An 18,628-nucleotide genomic window follows, 5' to 3' on the forward strand; every position below is an offset into this window, starting at 1 on the left:
AGCGCAAAGTGTCACTGCACATTAGCGGAAAGCCAAAAGCACAGCGGGTAAAGACGGGCCGAAGCGGATGTCGGAAAGAAACAAAAATATCCGGCGCGACGAACATCTCTGTGAAATAACAGCGGCGGCTTATCGCAGTCGCTTTATTATTGCTTTTGTAATAATCACTGACATCACGAGCCACATGCAGATAATTATCACGCTTAATTTAACTTTACTGCTCTCCCTCACCCTGGCAACGGCTGAGTATCACAGGCCACAAGTGCGGTTGCATCCCTCAGATGTTTACTCTGACCCTCTGCTTTTCATTTTCTGAGATAAGCAGATTAATATTCCGGGAATTAGGCTGCTCCCCATAGATGTAGAACATTCTTAAAGCTAGGTCTTTAAGAATGACACCTTAAACGCATTTTGTGTGCTTTGTATGAATGTGAGAGTTGTCTCATTGTAATTGTCCAGGTGCTAAACGTTCTTGACCAAAAAGGGGCAGCGAGGCCAACTAAAGACAGTGATTTACCACAGCCATAAACTGGTTGCATGGCACAAATCCACTTAGAAGTGTCGCCATAATTACGACAAAGAAGGTGAGTGGATTTGTGAGACGACTGACATCCAAATAGTCAAACAAAGCTTTCAAGTCTTTTGAGGTGGATTCTATTTGGTCTAAAATAAGAAGCCTTATTAAAATAGCGCTGTTAAATCTGTGTGAGACTCATGAGGCATGTTCAGCTGTTGACATCTTTCTCCCACTCAGTACTCTCCCTTGTTTTCTCTCTCTCTGTTTCCCCCCTCCCACCCCCCATTCCCTCTCCCATCTTCTTTCCCGATAAGTTCCCTCTATCCCCTTTATAGTTTGGTTTTGCTTTGAGCTCCCGCTCCCTCCCTTCTACTTGCTTTGGAGCCGTTTGTTTGTGACGAGCGCTGGCTCCGTGTGGCGATATTTATCAGGCTGGTGTTTGTCATCTAACATTGCCTGAATGGGTGAGGGGTGGGGGGGAGAGGGTATGAGGACCTGCTTGAAGCACTGCAAACAGCGGCATAGATGGATGAAAGACGAAGAGGGGCTGAAAGGGAGCGGAGGAGTGATAATTTGGGAATAAATGATGAAAGCAGAAAGATAAAATGCAGAGATGAATGACACATGCCTTCCAGAAATTATTCCAGACACTCCTAAAATTTCCCTGAGCTAAACTTGAACTTTCTGTGTTTCTTTTTTTTTTTAAGGGATTTTGTCTTAGCTTTTCATGAGTCTATGGAATCTGGAAGGAGCTGTGGTCATTTTCCCTCATACCGACAGGACGGCTTACTCACTTCTCCCTCTTTCCTCCCTGAGAGATGTCAGCTCAGGGAGAAACGGCCGACGCTTACGTCTCCAACATTCACATGTAGATCCCACCTCCACTGCTCTGACAGAGCCACGTGTCGGATTCGCTTTCTCTGAAAACACGAAGCAAGACATGGCAGTCATCAGGCGAACGCACGTTATGTCGTTAAGGTCTTAATACTGCAAGTGCTTAACAATCGACTGGAGTCAAGTAGACCACGACAAAATGTTGGGTTGTTTTGCTTCATCAAACCTGTGAGGAAAATGGACCAATCCATGCCTGAGAAAATTGATGCATTGTGGGTTTGACGCAACATCGTGGGTTTGTTTTTGAAACCTCAATAAATGGATTTATTTATTGACATCAGGCTGACAAAACAGATCTGAAAGGAAAAGGACACAGCCTACATTACTAAGCAAGATTTCTTCTTTTCATTTCAAATATTGTGTTGGAAGAAAACAATGTGTTTCCTTCCAACCATTCATTTTGTAATGAATTCTTGTGAGGTTGCTTTGTGTCCATCGTCATCAGTCAACAGAGAACAACCTGGACAGTTCAATAATCTACAAGATAAATAACATTCACACACACCTTATAACATTCTGCCTGTTTTTGGAAAGTGAAAGACTGAAAGAGAACCTGGAATCCACAGAACCTTCTCACTGTGAGGCAAAGGGGCTAAAAGGTTAGGGTTAGGGTTAAGAAGACTTACATTTAGATTAAAAAATGAATAGGTCAAGGTTATAAAACTTAGAGATTAATGAATGTCAGTAGTTTGCCTCACATTTAATTTTTAGACTCATTCAGACTCACATCAGTCCAGATCCGACGTCTGATGGAACTGAAATTAATCACTTGGCAGATTTATTATGCAGAGAGGAGAACATTTCTTAAAATAAATGAAATGTTTTCTTTTAAGTACTCGGCTAACAGACTAAACCTTCGGAGAAAAACAAAAATATCTCCGTTCAGAATAACAGGAAATCTCCATACAGTTTCCAGTGAATGAAAAAAAAAAAGTTTCTTTCTGGAGAAATAAGTAAACTTGAACCACAGGACTCACCAGCCAGTCCACCACATTTATTCTGCTCCTGACGGAGGGAGGGATGGAGCGCTGTCACTGGCACCTCAGTAAATGCTAACTTATGAACAAGACAAACTGAACCAGATGGCCCCACTCCCGTTGTCTCCAGCATGCATTAATGAAGACCCTGTGGCTGGCAGAGCGACCGAGCACACACGCATTGCCCTGCATGTTTCTGTGTGTTTGTGGACCTCTGCCGACTAACTCTGACATCCTGTTGCAAATTGCTTCCTGTTGACATTGGTGTCCTGCTCTTCTGCCTCTAAGGTTCACCTGTATATATATATATATATATATATAATTTTTTTTTGCACTACATGTGCACCCGTGTGTTTATGTTTGGATTTTTACATGGGTACATTTGGTGTGTCTCCTTGCTGTTCCTTCCTGGACTCAATATATTCTGTCAATTACCATTATTAAACCTGTTTAATTACCCCCCATGGCTTGATCACAGTGTTTATTCGTTTGGGTTCATGTGGATGATCTGCCCATCTGTGCCTGGAGACATGAAGGTATAAAAGTTCAGGCTTTTGGTTTACGTTGTACAACAATCAGTGAATAAAAAAAAACAAAACAAAGAAGTATCACGACTGTGAGAAATATTACAAATATCTTAAATCTATTGGACGAAATACCACAGATTCCTCCTTCATCCTCACACCACTTCTTCTGGTGGCAGTGTGAAGAAATTTCTGCCTTGTTCTCAATATTTATTCCACTTGTTCACATTTTAACAGATGCATGATGGTAGTTTCTTTGCCTTTACGCATTTGTTATTGCTACAATTTGAACTTTAAGGGGCGCTGCAAAACACTTATCTCCTACGCTGCTCACACTACGCGCTCACATTGTTGTTCACACCAAATTCTGACGCACCATCTGAGTATTGCGGCTAAAATCCAGTCCACTAATTTTGCTCAGCCTCTGTGAACTCTGGTCTAATTTTTTTTAATGTAGCCTCATTGTGCATCCGACGCGCCTTGGTTGTGTTTTGCCCTCCTTTTCTGCCCAGACTTCTCTGACTTCTGACATTGGCAAGGCATTTTTACCCACACAACTGCAGCTCATTTTCTGGTTTTTGTTTTTGGTCCATTTTCTGTAAACCGAATGCACTGAACCTGTTGTAAACCCTGTCGCTTCTGAAATACTCAAGCTGGCTGTGAAAAATGGTCCACTTTCAAGGTCGCTTGAATCCCCTTTTCTTTCATTACAACGCTCAAGCATCGTCACCTTGTCTAGATTTATTAAAATTATTCAGTTGATGCCACGCACTTTTTCACTCTTTCTTCTATCAATCAATTAAACAAGTGTACCTAATAAAATGCTAAGTATTTTATCCCCATCGCCCCTTAAAAAAAGGAGTTTGGACCCTAATTTATTACAACCAATCAGGAACTCCAATGGGAATTCTCCTTTTTATCAACATTTTCTCCTGTTGCTTTCGTTGTAAATCTCTGCTGTTGTCAGGAACTTGACTTGTCTCTCTTTTAGTTGACACCTGTCAGTGTTTTGCCACCATTTAACCTTCGTTGTTTGGCTTCCCTGAGATACCACTGATTGCGGCTCAGCTGTTCGTCGCGTTGTTCAAGAGGTCAAAAGTTTATGAGCTGATCTGTCCCCACATTTTCTGACTCAAAGTATAGAGCTGAGTAGAAATAACAAATTGTACATTTTAAATACTTTCACATTTGTCCAGTTAGCGGAGATTTCAGTATGACCAGTTCAGAGCAAAAGAGGCAGCACAGTGGAGTTTTTTTATTGTTTTTGTGCTCTTTTCAAAGGGCCTCTGCTCCCTTGTGTGTTTGCCTTATGTTCGAGTTATTGTTGAGTCATCAGAAGCGTAGAAGGACTGCACAACACATGTACAGGCTTTCCGCAGCAGTAGATCCCTATACCATCTTTTTATAAGGTAAATAAAAAAGATATAAGCATTCATATTAAACTTGATATATATTTTCCATTCTCCGTCCGTTCATTCTTTATGACAAACCATACAAAGTTAAGAGAGAAGGATAATTGAAGTCTCTGAAAGTATTTTCAGTTGCTTCTCAGAGAGGATCAACATCTTCATGTATTGATAAGTTTATTTCTTAATTGACAGTTTTTTTTTTTTTATTTTTGTCATGAGCGATTTCAATATTTATGCCAAAATGTCTTCCAGCCATCTGCTGGAGATGACAGCGGAGGAATGAATTTTATTGCCCTCCTCATCAGCTCATGTCCTTCCGTCTCGTTTCACAGTTGTTCTCCATTCCTTCTCGCTGCTGGAGTGGAGCCAGGCGCGTTAAATCAAACAAATGACGAGATAATGAGCTAATTTATTCCCCGTCTGCGGGAAAGGATGCCTTTGTTTACTCCTGCAGAATCTAACCATATGCTTCCTTTCCTCTCAGGTGCCCACCGCCTGCATCCCCGTGCCAGATCTGGTATGTTTGTACAAATTTTAATATTTAATTGTGCTTCACTGTGTTTCACTGCAGCAGAGTACTGCTCATTTCTGTCTTCTTTCTCAGCACAGCTCCACAAAGTCAGTATCACAGAAGAAGAGAGGCTCCTTACCAAGGTAGCAAAACCCCTCGACACGCAGAGGGACCAGCGTGGGTATTTTTGTATTTATGAAAGCAGATGTTCAGTGGCCTTCAAAAGTATACACACAGCTTTTTCAACTTCGACTTTATCCAGTGCAATTCCACTTATTTGGATTTGTGGACTCTTTAGCCCAGACAAGTAGAGAATACAGGAGATTTTTGTCGCTCGAGGAAGTTCTTTCTGCTCTCTCAGCAACGCTCCAGGCCTTTTAGTATCTTCCCTTTCCAGTTTCAGCCTCGTCTTTTCCTCAAGTTTACAAAAATGTCTAGTTTTAACAATGTTAGAACTTGAATGTCATTAGATTTGGCGCTGTTGTCTGTTTCTGATGCCTTAAAGAGTGGAATTTTCTATCCACTCTAGGAGGAAAAGCGTTGAACAGGTGATGGAACATGTGATGGAGGGGCACTACGACTTCGATCTCACTTACATCACAGAGAGAATCATCTCTGTCTTCTTCGTGCCAGACCTGGAGGAGCACAGGTACCGGCAAAACCTGCAGGAGGTGGCATCCATGCTCAAATCTAAGCACCAGGACAAGTTTCTGGTTAGTTTCATCTACTGATATAAATAATGAAAGAGCTAACCCCTGACCAGTTAATGATATTTGCACATGCTTCTGGGTTTATCTAGCTTCTGAATTTATCAGAAAAGAGACATGACATCACCAGGCTTAACCCCAAGGTAAGAGTATTTCCTCTTGAATTTGGCGGTAGGTGCTATTTAAGCAATAAAGGTTCTCACAGACGTTTGCAATACCCTCTGAACTTGATTGCATTCTGGTTTGTGAAGACACCAGACATCGGATTTGGTATGACAACAGAGTAGTGGATATTTGTTGCAGTGGAAGGAAAATTAATGAATAGTTTCCAGTCAGAGGACACTAATCAGAAAAGTAGAAAAGAGGCCGATGGCAAATGCACGGGACACTAACACTGCAAAACATTCTGAACGCACCGTTCTCAGGATGAAGTATCAAACCGTGGGATGCTTCTGCTGAGACAGGATGCCGGTCAGAGCTGACGAGAAGATTGGGGGAAAATATTTTAGAGTCAACAGAAGACTTGAGATGTTCTTCCTGGAAGAAGAACTGCCCTTAAACAAACATCCAGCGCTTTAACAGAATGATCAAAAGACTCGAGACAACATGTACATTGAGCTTTTCATAATTCATTGTGTAGAAACTGTCAAACCATGAAAAATATTACCAGTATGTCCGATTTAAAATCACGCAAAACTGAAATTTTGAAGATTTTAGCTTCAACCAAACAAACTATTAAAATGTTTGAGGGATAACATTTTGTGACATTTTTTTTTATTATTTATGTTACTGTAATACTTGGTTTTGCATCAGTGAAAAGATATATAATAATTCTAAACATCAATCCTCCTCTGACGCCCAGGTGCAGGATTATGCTTGGCCTGATCTGCACGCCCCTCCCCTGGACAGGATTTGCGCCATTTGTAAGGCCATGGAGACGTGGCTGACCTCTGACCCTCACAACGTCGTGGTTCTCCACTGCAAAGTGGGTGCAGCACAAAGGCGCTTTGGCTAATATGTTGTGAAAGATGTAAGAGAGTGAATAATCTAATCCGCTTCTCCTTTTGTCTTTGTTCTCACAGGGAAACAAAGGAAAGACAGGGGTGATAGTGGCAGCGTACATGCACTACAGCAAGATATCAGCTGGGTAATGTGCAATATTATAAGCTACTGAGACACATAATTAAAGCGCTCTCCAGTTTTTGTAAAGCTTTGACTTGCTGATTTCCCATTACCGTAAGAAGATATAAGAGCAGCATTTTAAATATTTCTCTAGATTTCTTTCATGAGTGGTCATAAATATTAATATTAGGACCAGAGGTGATATAACACTTTGTATATGAGATGTAGTTTGCGCTGAAACAGGATTTTAAAAGAAGAACATAAGTTAACTAAAGAGTTTTACTTTTTAAACTGTCTTTATCATCTGTACTGGCCTTGAGATTTGGACAGTGAGCAAAATGTAGATGCTCACCTTCAATCTCCAATCTCCTTTGATGTTCTCTTCATACAAACCTCAATAACTTTAATCGGCACACCTTCCAGACACTGTTTTTTTTTTTTTTTGCATGTTTGCCTCTATTTAAACCAGCTGTTTTTCTTGTGCCCTCAGAGCAGACCAGGCTCTCACTACGTTGGCCATGAGGAAGTTCTGTGAAGACAAAGTCTCTTCCTCCTTGCAGCCCTCTCAGAGCAGGTCTGGTATTCATAATTCGCCGCAGGTCACTTCGCCTTCCTAATCACATTTTCGCTCATCATCTTCTCTCTTTAACAGGTACATCTACTATTTCAGCAGCTTGCTGTCGGGCTCCATCAAAATGAACAGCAGTCCTCTGTTCCTTCATCAGATCCTTGTTCCCTCATTACCGAACTTCCAGACAGGAGGAGGTCAGCTTCTGCTCTGCAGCAGTTTTGTAGTGATTATAAGGGTGGAACAATAAATAAACGGTGTTTTAAGCTTTAAATGTAAAACAAAGTGAAGCCTTCCCCAGCAATTTTTTTCTCCCCACAACTTTTCTTGCAGGTTTTTATCCTTTTCTGAAAATTTACCAGTCCTTACAACTGGCTTACACCTCCGGTGTCTAGTGAGTATTTTGCAATATTTCAGTGACCTCTCACCTCCTATGGGTGAATGTCTGTTCTTACATTAATTAAGTAGTGGTTACCTGTGTTTCATGCCTCTGGAACATGTCGGTTTATGTATCTTTTAATCAAATCTACTTTTTTTGGTATTTTTCACATGCTCACAGTGATCCTCAGAGCTCTAGAGCAAGGAAACTGTGTGTGACTATGGAGCCAGCTCTACTATTAAAGGGTGATATTATGGTAAGTTTTGTCTGATTAAGAACCATTTTTTACTGAGCCCAAAAATTTTATTTGATTTGAATCCCATTTGTAATCACATGTAGGTATGATGCTTTACAAAAGATATGAGTAACTCGTGAGCTTTTCCATATTTTATAATGCTACGGATGCAAGCTTCAGTTCATCCATTGGCATTTTATGAAACAGAATAACACAAATTAGCGCATGTTGGTGAAGTGGAAAGAAAGTTATAAATTGTTTTCAAATGCTTCAACAATTAAAAACGTTGAAGTGTTTTGTATTACATTTATATTCTACCCCCATTTACTCTGTAAGCTCTAAATAAAATTCAGTTTGATCTAAGAAATGTGACTGGATTACTAAAGAGAGTTTGTCTAAGAAGTCGCTCTGGTTGGATGAGACTAAGATGTTACTTTTTGGCCTTTCTTCTCAACACTATGTGTGGTGAACAGTGACATTGCAAATAACAATGCACATCTCTCTGAACACCCCCTCCATGCTGAAACACAGTGGTAGACACGCATTGCTGTGAGACGTTTTCTTGAGCATTGAGAATTGAGCATTGGATGGACCTGTACACAGGACACATCTAGAATCCTGCAGCATGCAGTGGGTGAAAAAAATAATACAGCAGCAGGCCCTTAGTCACCTAAAACAATAATTATACCTAATTTAAAATTACATTTTAAATTTGAGATCTTTTTCACCTGAAATTATCCTCAATTTCTGCTCTCCTGCCTCTTTAGGTGAAGTGCTACCACCGACGGAGCCGAGCAGCTGAGAGGGAGGTTGTGTTCAGAGTCCAGTTCCACACCTGCACAGTTCACGGAGCACAGCTGTGGTTTGGAAAGACGGAACTGGACCTGGCCTGCACAGGTATGAGGCGTGCATCCCTGGAGCACGCTGAGAATATTCAGCATCTCTGCAACACTAAAATGTTTTGATGAGTATTACAAATGAACAAATGGCAGTCCTGTTGTGCAATTGTGCTGCTAGCTTGACAACATGAATCAAGAGCCACTTTCTCCTCTGCTCAGCTTAGATGACAGAAATGCTTACCTATGGAACCTCTATTTACAGTGTCATAGTAGTCCCTCAGTATTATATGTAGACACATGTAAATAGTATGATTTGTAGAATAATATTGCCCACAGTGAGACTTCAATTTAAAAAACAAAGCTTGTTTCAGATGATAGGTGTTCTAATGTGTTCTGCTCTATTTATTAAAACCATTCTCATTCTTCTGGCTCTTTCTGTTTCTATTCTAAAAAGAGTAAAAGCAGCATTTATTTATTTATTAAGTTTGTTTTTTTCCGCTTCATAGATCTCACCCTCTGGTTGACATTTTTCTCACTCTCTGCGGTTATGCTCTGGATATTTTAGTCTCCGTCTTTGTTCTCATCTTTCTGCAGATGACAGATTCCCTCCAGACGCTACGGTGGAGTTCATCTTCGCAAACAGTCCAGAAAAACTCAAAGGTATTTTCATCTTTCTGTCTGTTACTGCACATATTTGTATATTAAATTGTGGTTTGTGTTTCACTTCGTTTCAATTTATATGCTTTAAAAGGTCGAGAATATCGCAAAAACGACTCTTCTGTTAAAGTAGACTACAAAACCTCAGACCCAGTGGTCAAATGGGATTCCTATGAAAACTTAAATCTTCACCATGAAGACAGCATGGAAAGTAAGAAACATTCAAACTGCAACAGTCTCAAAACTTAATATTAAAATCAGAGGTAACATAAGCTATGCTTGTCTTTACCATTCCATCAGATATCGCTCACACGAGAGGTCCTTTAGATGGCAGCTTGTATGCACAAGTGAGGAAGCGACGTGGACCAGGTGCAACTTCACCAAATGGATGCCTTACTAGCAGCCCAACTGTGAAGCCCCAGATCCAGTCTGCCCCCAGACCACAACCATTCACATTCAATTGTAGTCCCAGAGGCTCTGCAGTGTCTTCTGATCAACTGAGTGAAACATCTCTGTCGATTACCTGTTCTGAGAGAGAAGACCCTGACTGCCCACTGAGGAAAGAAGATGTGGAAGATAAGGCAAAGGAGAAGAGGAAACAGAGAGAGAGGGATAGAGAAACAGCAATTTTGGATGATGGAGACCTTTCAAGTTCAGGGGTTATGAGACAAGAGCACTCCTGCTGTGGTCAAGAAGCTACAAGATGTAGTGATGCAGGATGGGAGAGGGACAGAGATCTCTGTCTTCCTAATGGCCGATTTGTTGGACATTGTAACAGCATTAGAAAGCATCCAAAAAGCCAAACACTGCCAGCCCTACCCTCCAAATCTATGTCTCCTCCTCCCCATTCAGCCATTATGGAGCTCTGCCATCGCCATAGCGCTCATCCTGTAGCTGAGTTAACATGGGACCGTCCGATCCATCCTCCATCCTTGCCCTGCCTCAACAGGCCATGCTACCCTTACCCAAACCCAGAGCATGCCCTCACTCACAGTCACACTTTGCCTGCTTCAAACAGATGCTACCCGGGAGAGGAATGTCACCTCTTACACTATCCCGACCATGGATCAGGCTCTCGCCCCTCCCTCCAACCACAGCCTGGAAGCCCTTACAGAGAGGTTTTCGTCAGTTCGCCCAAATCTTCCTCCTATTGCCACTGTCAAGACTGCTCCAGCAGGCGCGAACATCCATCAACCTCAGTTAACGTGTTTCAACAACTGCACTCAGACCAAGCTGAAAACACACACTGGCCAAACGAAGCTGGGGTACAACGACCGAGAGAGGCACCTCTACTTTGGGGAACAGAAAAGCCATGGGAGCTGACAAGAGAAGCAGAGCTCTGGCAAAGCAAGTCATCGCAGCCGGCATTTCATCTCTACCACTCTACTTTGGACCAGGTCTCAAATCTAGAGCAGCCTAGATTTGCTATTGCACAGGATCAAAACTACCCCGTTCCTCAGTCTTTGATGGATGTAAGGGATGGAGCCAGCAGTGGGTACCACACCCCTCTCCAGCCCCGACACTCATGCCCCTGTGCTCCCTACCAGTCTTCTCCATCTGAAAGCCGTGAAAGCCGGGGTTATGCCTCAGGATATCACTCTGGATCAGTGTCACCTATGCCAGCAAGTAGCCCATCTCCAGGAAGGGGAAGGCTGCCTGATATCCCATTGGGATCCAGAGAGCAGTCACACACTGAGCAGCACAAAGGTGAATATTTAATTGTTAGGATTTTGATATTTCTCTGTTGAATTTAGCCTGCATTGTTGGTTCTATTAGTGTTTTCTATATTTACTTTGTTTCACAATTTAAAATATCTCCTGTCAAAGTAGAAAAAGCAAAGACTGTTGCAGAAGACGATATACCTCAAGACTCAGAGAGTAAATCTGATGTTCGCTGTCAGTCAAGCACCCCTGGAAGGGACTCTGATCATGACTACACAGTTATTGACAGCATCAGCCCAACTCACACAGAAGACAGGTTGGTAAATCTTTTTGTTTAGATATTTCCTGACACTGGTAATGAAGTTCCATGTCTTAAGATAAGTATAAATGCTCAATTTGTCCCATGTTTTGCTTTTTTATTAGTGCAAATGCTGATAGCTCCATTCAAAGCCTAGAGGCTGGAACCCATTTGGAGTCTGACACAAATACAGGCAAACCTGTCACACCGCAATCAAACGAACAAACCCAGAATTCAACAGTATCTGCAAATCCTACAAACACATCAGCAGAACCTTTTTTGAAAGGTGACAATGAGCTTGCAGTTGCTGAGGTTAAGGGAAGTTTGGATGAAAAGACCAAATCAAACTATGCCACTGTCATCTTCCCTCCAGTTCAAGTTCAACTCAATGGGACTGCCCTTCCAGTAAATCTTTCATCTGAAGCTTCATGTTTAAGCAATAAAAGCTTAAACACGAATCCCTCTAACAATCTAAGTTCTAGTCTTTCCTCTCCTACCTCTTATGCTCCCATCGGCTCTCCAGATAAACAGTCTTCTCCTCAGCGCTTCAGCTCTGCAAATGACAAAGCAGGACATAGACTTATCCCAGACCAAGACATCTCAGCAGACACTAAACCCCCTTCACCAGTGCCAGATGGATACCATACACCCACCTTTCCCCTCGCCTCGTACTATTACTCATTGCTAAATGTTCCTCGTGTGCCATACACTGGATACACTGCCGTAACAATCCCCGCCATCCAACCACCACTTCCTGAGAAAAAGCGATTTTCCCCCACAGCAGTGTCCCCGAATGGACATATTGCTTTACTCCACACTTCCTCGTGTCCTTCACCAGTGCACCATGTTACTTTTTCTCCTGCTGTGGGAGAGCAAAGAAGGGAATCTGCACAACACAGCTACTTAGAAGAGGCAGAGACAAGGGTCAATTCTAAGTTTGTTCAGGACAGCTCCAAATATTGGTACAAACCGGGCATCTCCAGAGACCAAGGTAAGGATCGCAAAGATCAGAGAAAGTACCATCCATGTTTTGATTTATTATTTTTCAAAGAACCTGTAAATGGCTTGGTAAGGAAAAAAGTTTACCAGGTCACTGATTTGTGTTTTCTACGACAGCCATAGCTGTGTTGAAGGACAAGGATCCCGGGGCTTTCCTCATTAGAGACAGTAACTCATTCCAGGGGGCTTATGGCCTCGCTCTTAAGGTGGCCACTCCTCCTCCCAATGCCAACATCACTGGAAACAAAGGTACTCTTTCCACACTTTCTTTGCATATTAAGTATTTATGTATTTCTTTACTTCATATAATTACACATAAAGTCTATTGGTCAGATAACGCTGAAAACGTCATTTACTCAAAGAAAAACATCCTGATTATAAGCAGCTGGTTTGAGCCTTTGTATGGTGGCTAGACTCAGACAGGCAGAAGACAAGGGATGGATGACTAGACTAAAACTAACAAGAGAGTGAGAGAGAGGGTTGCACATCCTTTCTGACATCTAATTTATTTATGATTACAACATGCTGCATGACCTGTTTTTGTCAGTCCATTTCTTCTTGTCCATTGCAGTAGTGTATATCAGACAGTTCTGAAGTTGATCTAGCTGGTGAATACCACACACACTCCAGACAGCATGACAGTCTGTCTTCTTTTTTCCTCTTTTTCTCCTGTTTCACAGGGGACCCTGTGGAACAGCTGGTGAGACACTTCCTCATCGAGACAGGGCCACGGGGAGTGAAGATCAAGGGCTGTCAGAATGAGTCCTACTTCGGTCAGTTATTTTGTAGATCTAACTGCATTATGCTTAATATATTCTGTTTTTTTATTGGACATAAAGCTGATTAGTTATAGAAAGTAGTTAGTATAAGCCTTTAGGTGTTGTTATTTAATTGGGACTGCCTGTATTCATTGTTTTAATCTCTTCAAATCTCTCACTGATGTGAAAGCTATTTGTTTCTTTTGTTCTTCTCCCTTTGTCTCAGGAAGCCTATCTGCTCTGGTGTACCAACATTCAATAACTCCCATCTCTCTGCCGTGTGCCCTCCACATCCCAGACAAAGGTAGTATTTTCAAGCTCAAATCTAGGTATATTTTATAAATCTGCTATGAATGATGCTACAATTTGTTTTTTGGTAAAGTAGCTAAAGTCTACCATATTTCAGATTTGGTTGGGGAGCTTCAGGAGATGCAAAGTGCAACAAATACTAGTACTGCTGCTGACCTCCTTAAACAAGGAGCAGGTACAATACAGAACATCTAAAACTGCTCAAAATGTATCTTTGACCTCACGTATATCATTTGCATTTTTGCACTGATTCAGCATGCAACGTGTTCTACCTGAATTCGGTGGAAACAGAGTCTTTAACGGGGCCAGAGGCTGTTTCCAAGGCGATCAAGTGTACAAAGGCTCTAAATCCACGCCCAGTACCAACAGTGGTCCACTTCAAAGTGTCTTCACAAGGGATCACCCTGACTGACAGTAAAAGAAGGTACTTTTTACATAGTGAACATTTTTCGCACGCTTACACATAAGACATGCGTCATGACAAGCTGTCCTGATGAAACGAGATTAATATTAACGTCTAATTCTTTGAGTTCCGATGGAGATGTCCCCAGCAAACATGCATGATCCTCGTGCAAATGTCATCAAGAGACTTGTCATGTTTTCTTTGTTGTCTGTGCAGAGTGTTCTTTAGGCGGCATTACCCAATCAGCAGTGTCACTTTCAGCAGTCTGGACCCACAAAATCAGAGGTTTGAAAAAGCAGACACACACTGACACTGCATTTTGTGAAAACAGAAACCGGTATCAGGCCGCTTCCCTATATGCAGTTGTTTACGTCCGCTGCCTTTAAGGAATGCCATGACAAAAGTGCCCATGCTGCTGATGTAAAAGATGCTTTCTGTATAGGCCTACTTTAAAATTTTACTAAAAAAATGTTTAGCATAAGTTCTACTTTTGAGCAGCTTTTCTGTGGTTTCACTAAGACATATACGTACATAAACTCTAATTTCTAACAAGTGCATTTAGAAACTACCTCCTATTTTTATGTGTATTTCATGTACCTGGATGTTTTGTCTGTGTCCCTGTGTGTCCTTGCTTCAGGTGGACTAATTCTGATAGCACATCTAGCAAGTAAGTGCTTGTGTTATGTTGTGTGGGGTTTCTTTTTTGTTTTGTTTTTTTTGCTGTCACCGTGTGTGTTTGTAAGTTTTGCATGTCTTTTTGCCTGAATCAATTCTGAAAATAAATTTTGTTTTCTATCAGCTGGACAGGCGAGGGAAACTAAATCTGTGTGTGAAAGCACGTATTTGCATTTATAACAGCAAAACTTACTCACAATAATATGTGTTATTTTCTTTCAAGTAATTTGAAATGCCTCATCAAAGGGGATGGTGTATGCAGAATATTCAGATAATTAAAGTGAATACCAACATGGCAACCATAGAATTTCACCTGTGTAACAAATCTAGTCATTTAAATTCCTTACTAGTCTGTATTCTGCACTCCTCTCCACAAGGATGTGAAGAAATGGATGTGAATCAGATTGGCGATAACAAGTAAAATCACAAAGTCGGGCCAGCAGCTGCTGAGGCACATAGTGCACAGAAGTCATCAGCTTTTTTACAAATTCAACAGCTGTAGACCTCCAGACTTCATATGGCCATCAGGTTAGCTCAAGAAGAGTGCGTGCAGGGCTTTATAAAACCATCATATACTAGCATACGCCAAAGGCACTGAGGGTAATTTAAGTGTGTGGGACCTTGGAAGACATACATTTCTCTTGATATGCTAAGTAAGAGAGTCAAATGTATAAAGGCACTCTTTAAAATGAAGCCGCTAAAGTGTGAAAACAGAGAGCTGAAAAATATGTATGAGTTGTTTAACAATTTCCCTTTTTGTCAGGATATTTTTAGGTCTATAAATATTATTCTAAACCACTTAAAATGATCGGTTTCTCTGATTTTACTTTTTCTAGATATATATTTGAGTAAAATGAACATTGGTTTTTAATTCTATGAACTACTGAAAACATGTCTCTGACATTCCAGGCAACAGTTTAGCATTTATTTGTAGAAGATGAGAAATGGTCAAAATAACAAAGAAGATGCAGTGCTTTCAGACTTCACATAATGCACAGAAAACAACTTCATATATTTCAAACCAGGAAGAGTTCAGAAATAAATATTTGGTGGAATAACCATGGCATTTCCAATGCGGTTCAGTGCAGTGGGCTACCCATTTTTTCCAGAGCTGTAGGAAAAAAATTGGGCCACATGTGTAGAAAACACTTACAGGATGGCAAAAACTAAAACACGGGTTTCCAAAGTAGCCCGTACCTATAATTTCCGACTTTGGTGATTTCATGGTGGAGGTAAAACTGCCCATACAGATGCACAGCAGAGTGGTTTGTTGACCCGTCTCTTTCGCAGGATGTTCGGCTTTGTGGCGAGGCGGACCGGGACGACAACAGAGAATGTGTGTCACCTGTTTGCAGAGATGGATCCTGAGCAGCCAGCTGTGGCCATCGTCAACTTCATCAACAAAGTCATGCTAGGACCACAGCTACGAAGATGAGGAGCAGAGTCATTGGAAATTATGCACTATTTAAGCATCACAAGATGCTTTTGACACATTTTTAAATGAGTGTTTTTTTTCAGAAGCTATATTTTTCTTTGCCTTTATGCAGTTAGCACTTTTGTGCAATGTCGTGTGACTGTTTTTGTATCACAATCCAATTTTATAGAATGGGTTTTTATTGCACGATGTCTTGTTTTGAAGTAAATTTGCAGAGCAGGAAGTCATATAGGAGTTGTTGAAAAAGCCAAAGATTGGCCTGACATTGCCAAATGAGATTGAAACATGAGTTGTTTTTTTTTTGTTTGTTTTTTTAGAGTGTTTGTGTGATTTTTTTTTCTTTTATATCTTCACTGTGTTTCAGGCACCACATATGGTATAGAATACAAAAATTACGTCAAAGACAACCCATTTACCACATATCTTTATCTAGACATAGAATTTTAAAGCTATACAGAAAGAGATTCATGTGAATAACATGGCAGAAAAGTTTCAAAGTGGTCGAAATGCAGATGTCTTCTGAATGTAATGTAAGACAGAGAAGCGTAAGTGATTTAAAGTGAATATTCTGGTTATTTTTAAAGAAAGGACTTTGTAGAAACATAAGGCCAGAAAATCAGAAAAATAAAATCCTTCACACTGAAAACATATTTTTTACTACATCCAAATAATTCATCTTTAAACACAGTTATCACACAGAAAAAAACATGGAATTGAATATAATATTGCAATTGCATTGACAGCTTTTTAACCCTGATCAGTTCTAAGATGCATTTTATCTCTAACCTAAACACAATAACTTATCTTATAAATGTATTTCATGAAAGAGTCACTTCTTTAACACACCATTAGTTTTAGGAAATAAATATAAGACATTTAGATCTTAATTTGCTAACTCTGGAAAATCAGCAGCAAACGCCTTCAGTAAAACCCTGAAAAATAAGGCAACACATTTGTGTGAGACGAAAATAAATTGGATTAAATAGCTACAGTTGCAGTAAAATAGACAACTTTTACCGATATCTCTTTTGATCTTTTATAGACATATACATTCATGAACCATGTTGGGGAATGCCTTGCTTTGGAGAGAAATGCAGCCTAAAACCAAAGTTATGTTTTCATAATTTTTCCTTATTTTCTACATGTATCTCTTTGGTACTTTTATACAACTGACAGTATAATCCTTATTTTCATATGGGATGTGTATGTTAAAAAGTAATATATTTGAGGTATTTGACATGTTACAAAGAATGAAGGGATGATGTTTGTCACATTTGCCCAGAATATTAAACCAAAGTCCTAAATACAAGTGGAGCTGTGTGTTTCATCATTCCTGTGTACAATTTTACCACTTCTCAATTCGCCATCATGTTTTTTTCCCCTTCTATACTCCATAATGGGACATTTTTCACGGTCCAACCTTTCACATTAATGATTGGCTGGCAACGTTACGTTTACTTGAGAAACTTTTGGGGGGAAAATTTTCTTTGGAATCGTTTTACTTCACATGCTTGTTTTCACCAGAGGAATACTATATACAGTAAGTATTTGATTTCATACATTTATGTTGAAGAAATATAAACCTTTTTGGAAAACTGTTTTCTCAACCTCAATGCTATTTATTTGCATTGAATGAGAATAGCTGTAATCTGATTTCTTTTTAAAATACCAGAATTTCTACATACCTTTATATTTCTGTCTGATGACATCGTTTTTAAATATTAAATCAATTATTCAGTACTTGAATTGCATTTTTACATGACTTATTTACTCGTGTGCTCGCTGAGAAGGCTGCGTTTTAGTTTTACTTGAGTACAAATAGGGTGAAGTAGTGGTCCTCTTTAATGGGCGTTTTACCCACCTATGGTGACGCTCTCTTTCCGATTGGGGATAAAAAGACGAGGTCCCACCGAGATTTGAACTCGGATCGCTGGATTCAAAGTCCAGAGTGCTAACCATTACACCATGGGACCAACTGCGTGCACTCGCATCTCATATCATCATATGAACCTCTAGTGTCGACGAAGGGGGCTGTTATTGACATAACTTTCCACATGTAATCAAACATTGAATTTGTCGACGATTCGGAGACTCTTTTTTTTTTATATTATTTTCTGTTAGCTAACTTATGCTAGCTCGGCTAGCACCACGCTTGAAAGTTGCTATCATGTGAAAACGGCTTCCGCCGGGAGTGTGACATCCAAATGCCTGCTACACGCATAAAAAAAGAGGTTTAAGTCTCTATCGACTACTGTGGACATAATCAGTGCAATGCTAAGGAGTCGCGTTAAATAGTTATCAACAATGTCCTTCAGTTACCTTTGATTTTCATTATCTGTACTAGTTTCTGTTCAGTTTACCAAAATAAAAGCGAGGCTTTCAAAATAAAAGTATGCCTTATGTGATGTATCAGTGGTGCTTGTGTTCAGTCTTTGAACTGCGATATGTGCTAGCTAGTGTGTCAACAACAGTGTCAAAAAGAGATTGACAGATAATAAGTGTATTGTTTTATTGCGTCACTTTTAGATTAACTATTTTAGATTATATAACCTTTAGATTTTTCTGAAAGTCTGATCCCTCTATTTTGTGGTAATGAATCTTATTATCATACTTTTTAAAATCCCCGCACATTCATCTTGTCAAAAGTCCAGACAGTTTTAGACCAATGCACACTATCCACAATTCTCAGTTCTTTACAAAGTTTCTGGTCCCAGCAAGTTTCACGCATCTCATTTTCACAAATATGAAATG

At 40.3% G+C, this 18,628-nt stretch overlaps 1 protein-coding gene and 1 non-coding gene across 8 annotated transcripts in view; one reads left to right on the forward strand and one right to left on the reverse strand.

The window, feature by feature from the left end:
- LOC129352611 (tensin-2-like) overlaps positions 1-17,186 on the forward strand; it is a 28,621-nt gene extending 11,435 nt beyond the window's left edge. For 2 of the 7 annotated variants that reach the window (XM_055021686.1, XM_055021732.1), the window contains 24 exons: positions 4,806-4,838; positions 4,926-4,975; positions 5,362-5,545; positions 5,632-5,682; positions 6,402-6,524; positions 6,622-6,686; positions 7,152-7,235; positions 7,314-7,426; positions 7,563-7,623; positions 7,789-7,864; positions 8,611-8,740; positions 9,277-9,342; positions 9,434-9,550; positions 9,640-11,046; positions 11,166-11,316; positions 11,424-12,289; positions 12,415-12,546; positions 12,978-13,070; positions 13,282-13,359; positions 13,462-13,539; positions 13,620-13,788; positions 13,984-14,052; positions 14,405-14,434; positions 15,733-17,186. In XM_055021686.1, coding sequence (XP_054877661.1) covers positions 4,806-4,838; positions 4,926-4,975; positions 5,362-5,545; positions 5,632-5,682; positions 6,402-6,524; positions 6,622-6,686; positions 7,152-7,235; positions 7,314-7,426; positions 7,563-7,623; positions 7,789-7,864; positions 8,611-8,740; positions 9,277-9,342; positions 9,434-9,550; positions 9,640-11,046; positions 11,166-11,316; positions 11,424-12,289; positions 12,415-12,546; positions 12,978-13,070; positions 13,282-13,359; positions 13,462-13,539; positions 13,620-13,788; positions 13,984-14,052; positions 14,405-14,434; positions 15,733-15,877 — 4,371 coding nt within the window. In that variant the 3' untranslated portion in view covers positions 15,878-17,186. Of the gene's footprint in view, positions 1-4,805; positions 4,839-4,925; positions 4,976-5,361; positions 5,546-5,631; positions 5,683-6,401; positions 6,525-6,621; positions 6,687-7,151; positions 7,236-7,313; positions 7,427-7,562; positions 7,624-7,788; positions 7,865-8,610; positions 8,741-9,276; positions 9,343-9,433; positions 9,551-9,639; positions 11,047-11,165; positions 11,317-11,423; positions 12,290-12,414; positions 12,547-12,977; positions 13,071-13,281; positions 13,385-13,461; positions 13,540-13,619; positions 13,789-13,983; positions 14,053-14,404; positions 14,435-15,732 lie in introns of those variants that run through there. The other 5 variants (XM_055021716.1, XM_055021723.1, XM_055021692.1 and 2 more) reach the window with 4 other exon arrangements.
- Positions 17,187-17,778: 592 nt separating this feature from the next.
- On the reverse strand, positions 17,779-17,850 carry trnaq-uug (transfer RNA glutamine (anticodon UUG)). The gene has a single exon. It is a non-coding gene; the product is annotated as a tRNA-Gln (tRNA).
- Positions 17,851-18,628: the final 778 nt, after the last annotated feature.

Source organism: Poeciliopsis prolifica, unplaced genomic scaffold, assembly GCF_027474105.1.
Source record: "Poeciliopsis prolifica strain line A6 unplaced genomic scaffold, Auburn_PproV2 SCAFFOLD003, whole genome shotgun sequence".
Taxonomy (NCBI): domain Eukaryota; kingdom Metazoa; phylum Chordata; class Actinopteri; order Cyprinodontiformes; family Poeciliidae; genus Poeciliopsis; species Poeciliopsis prolifica.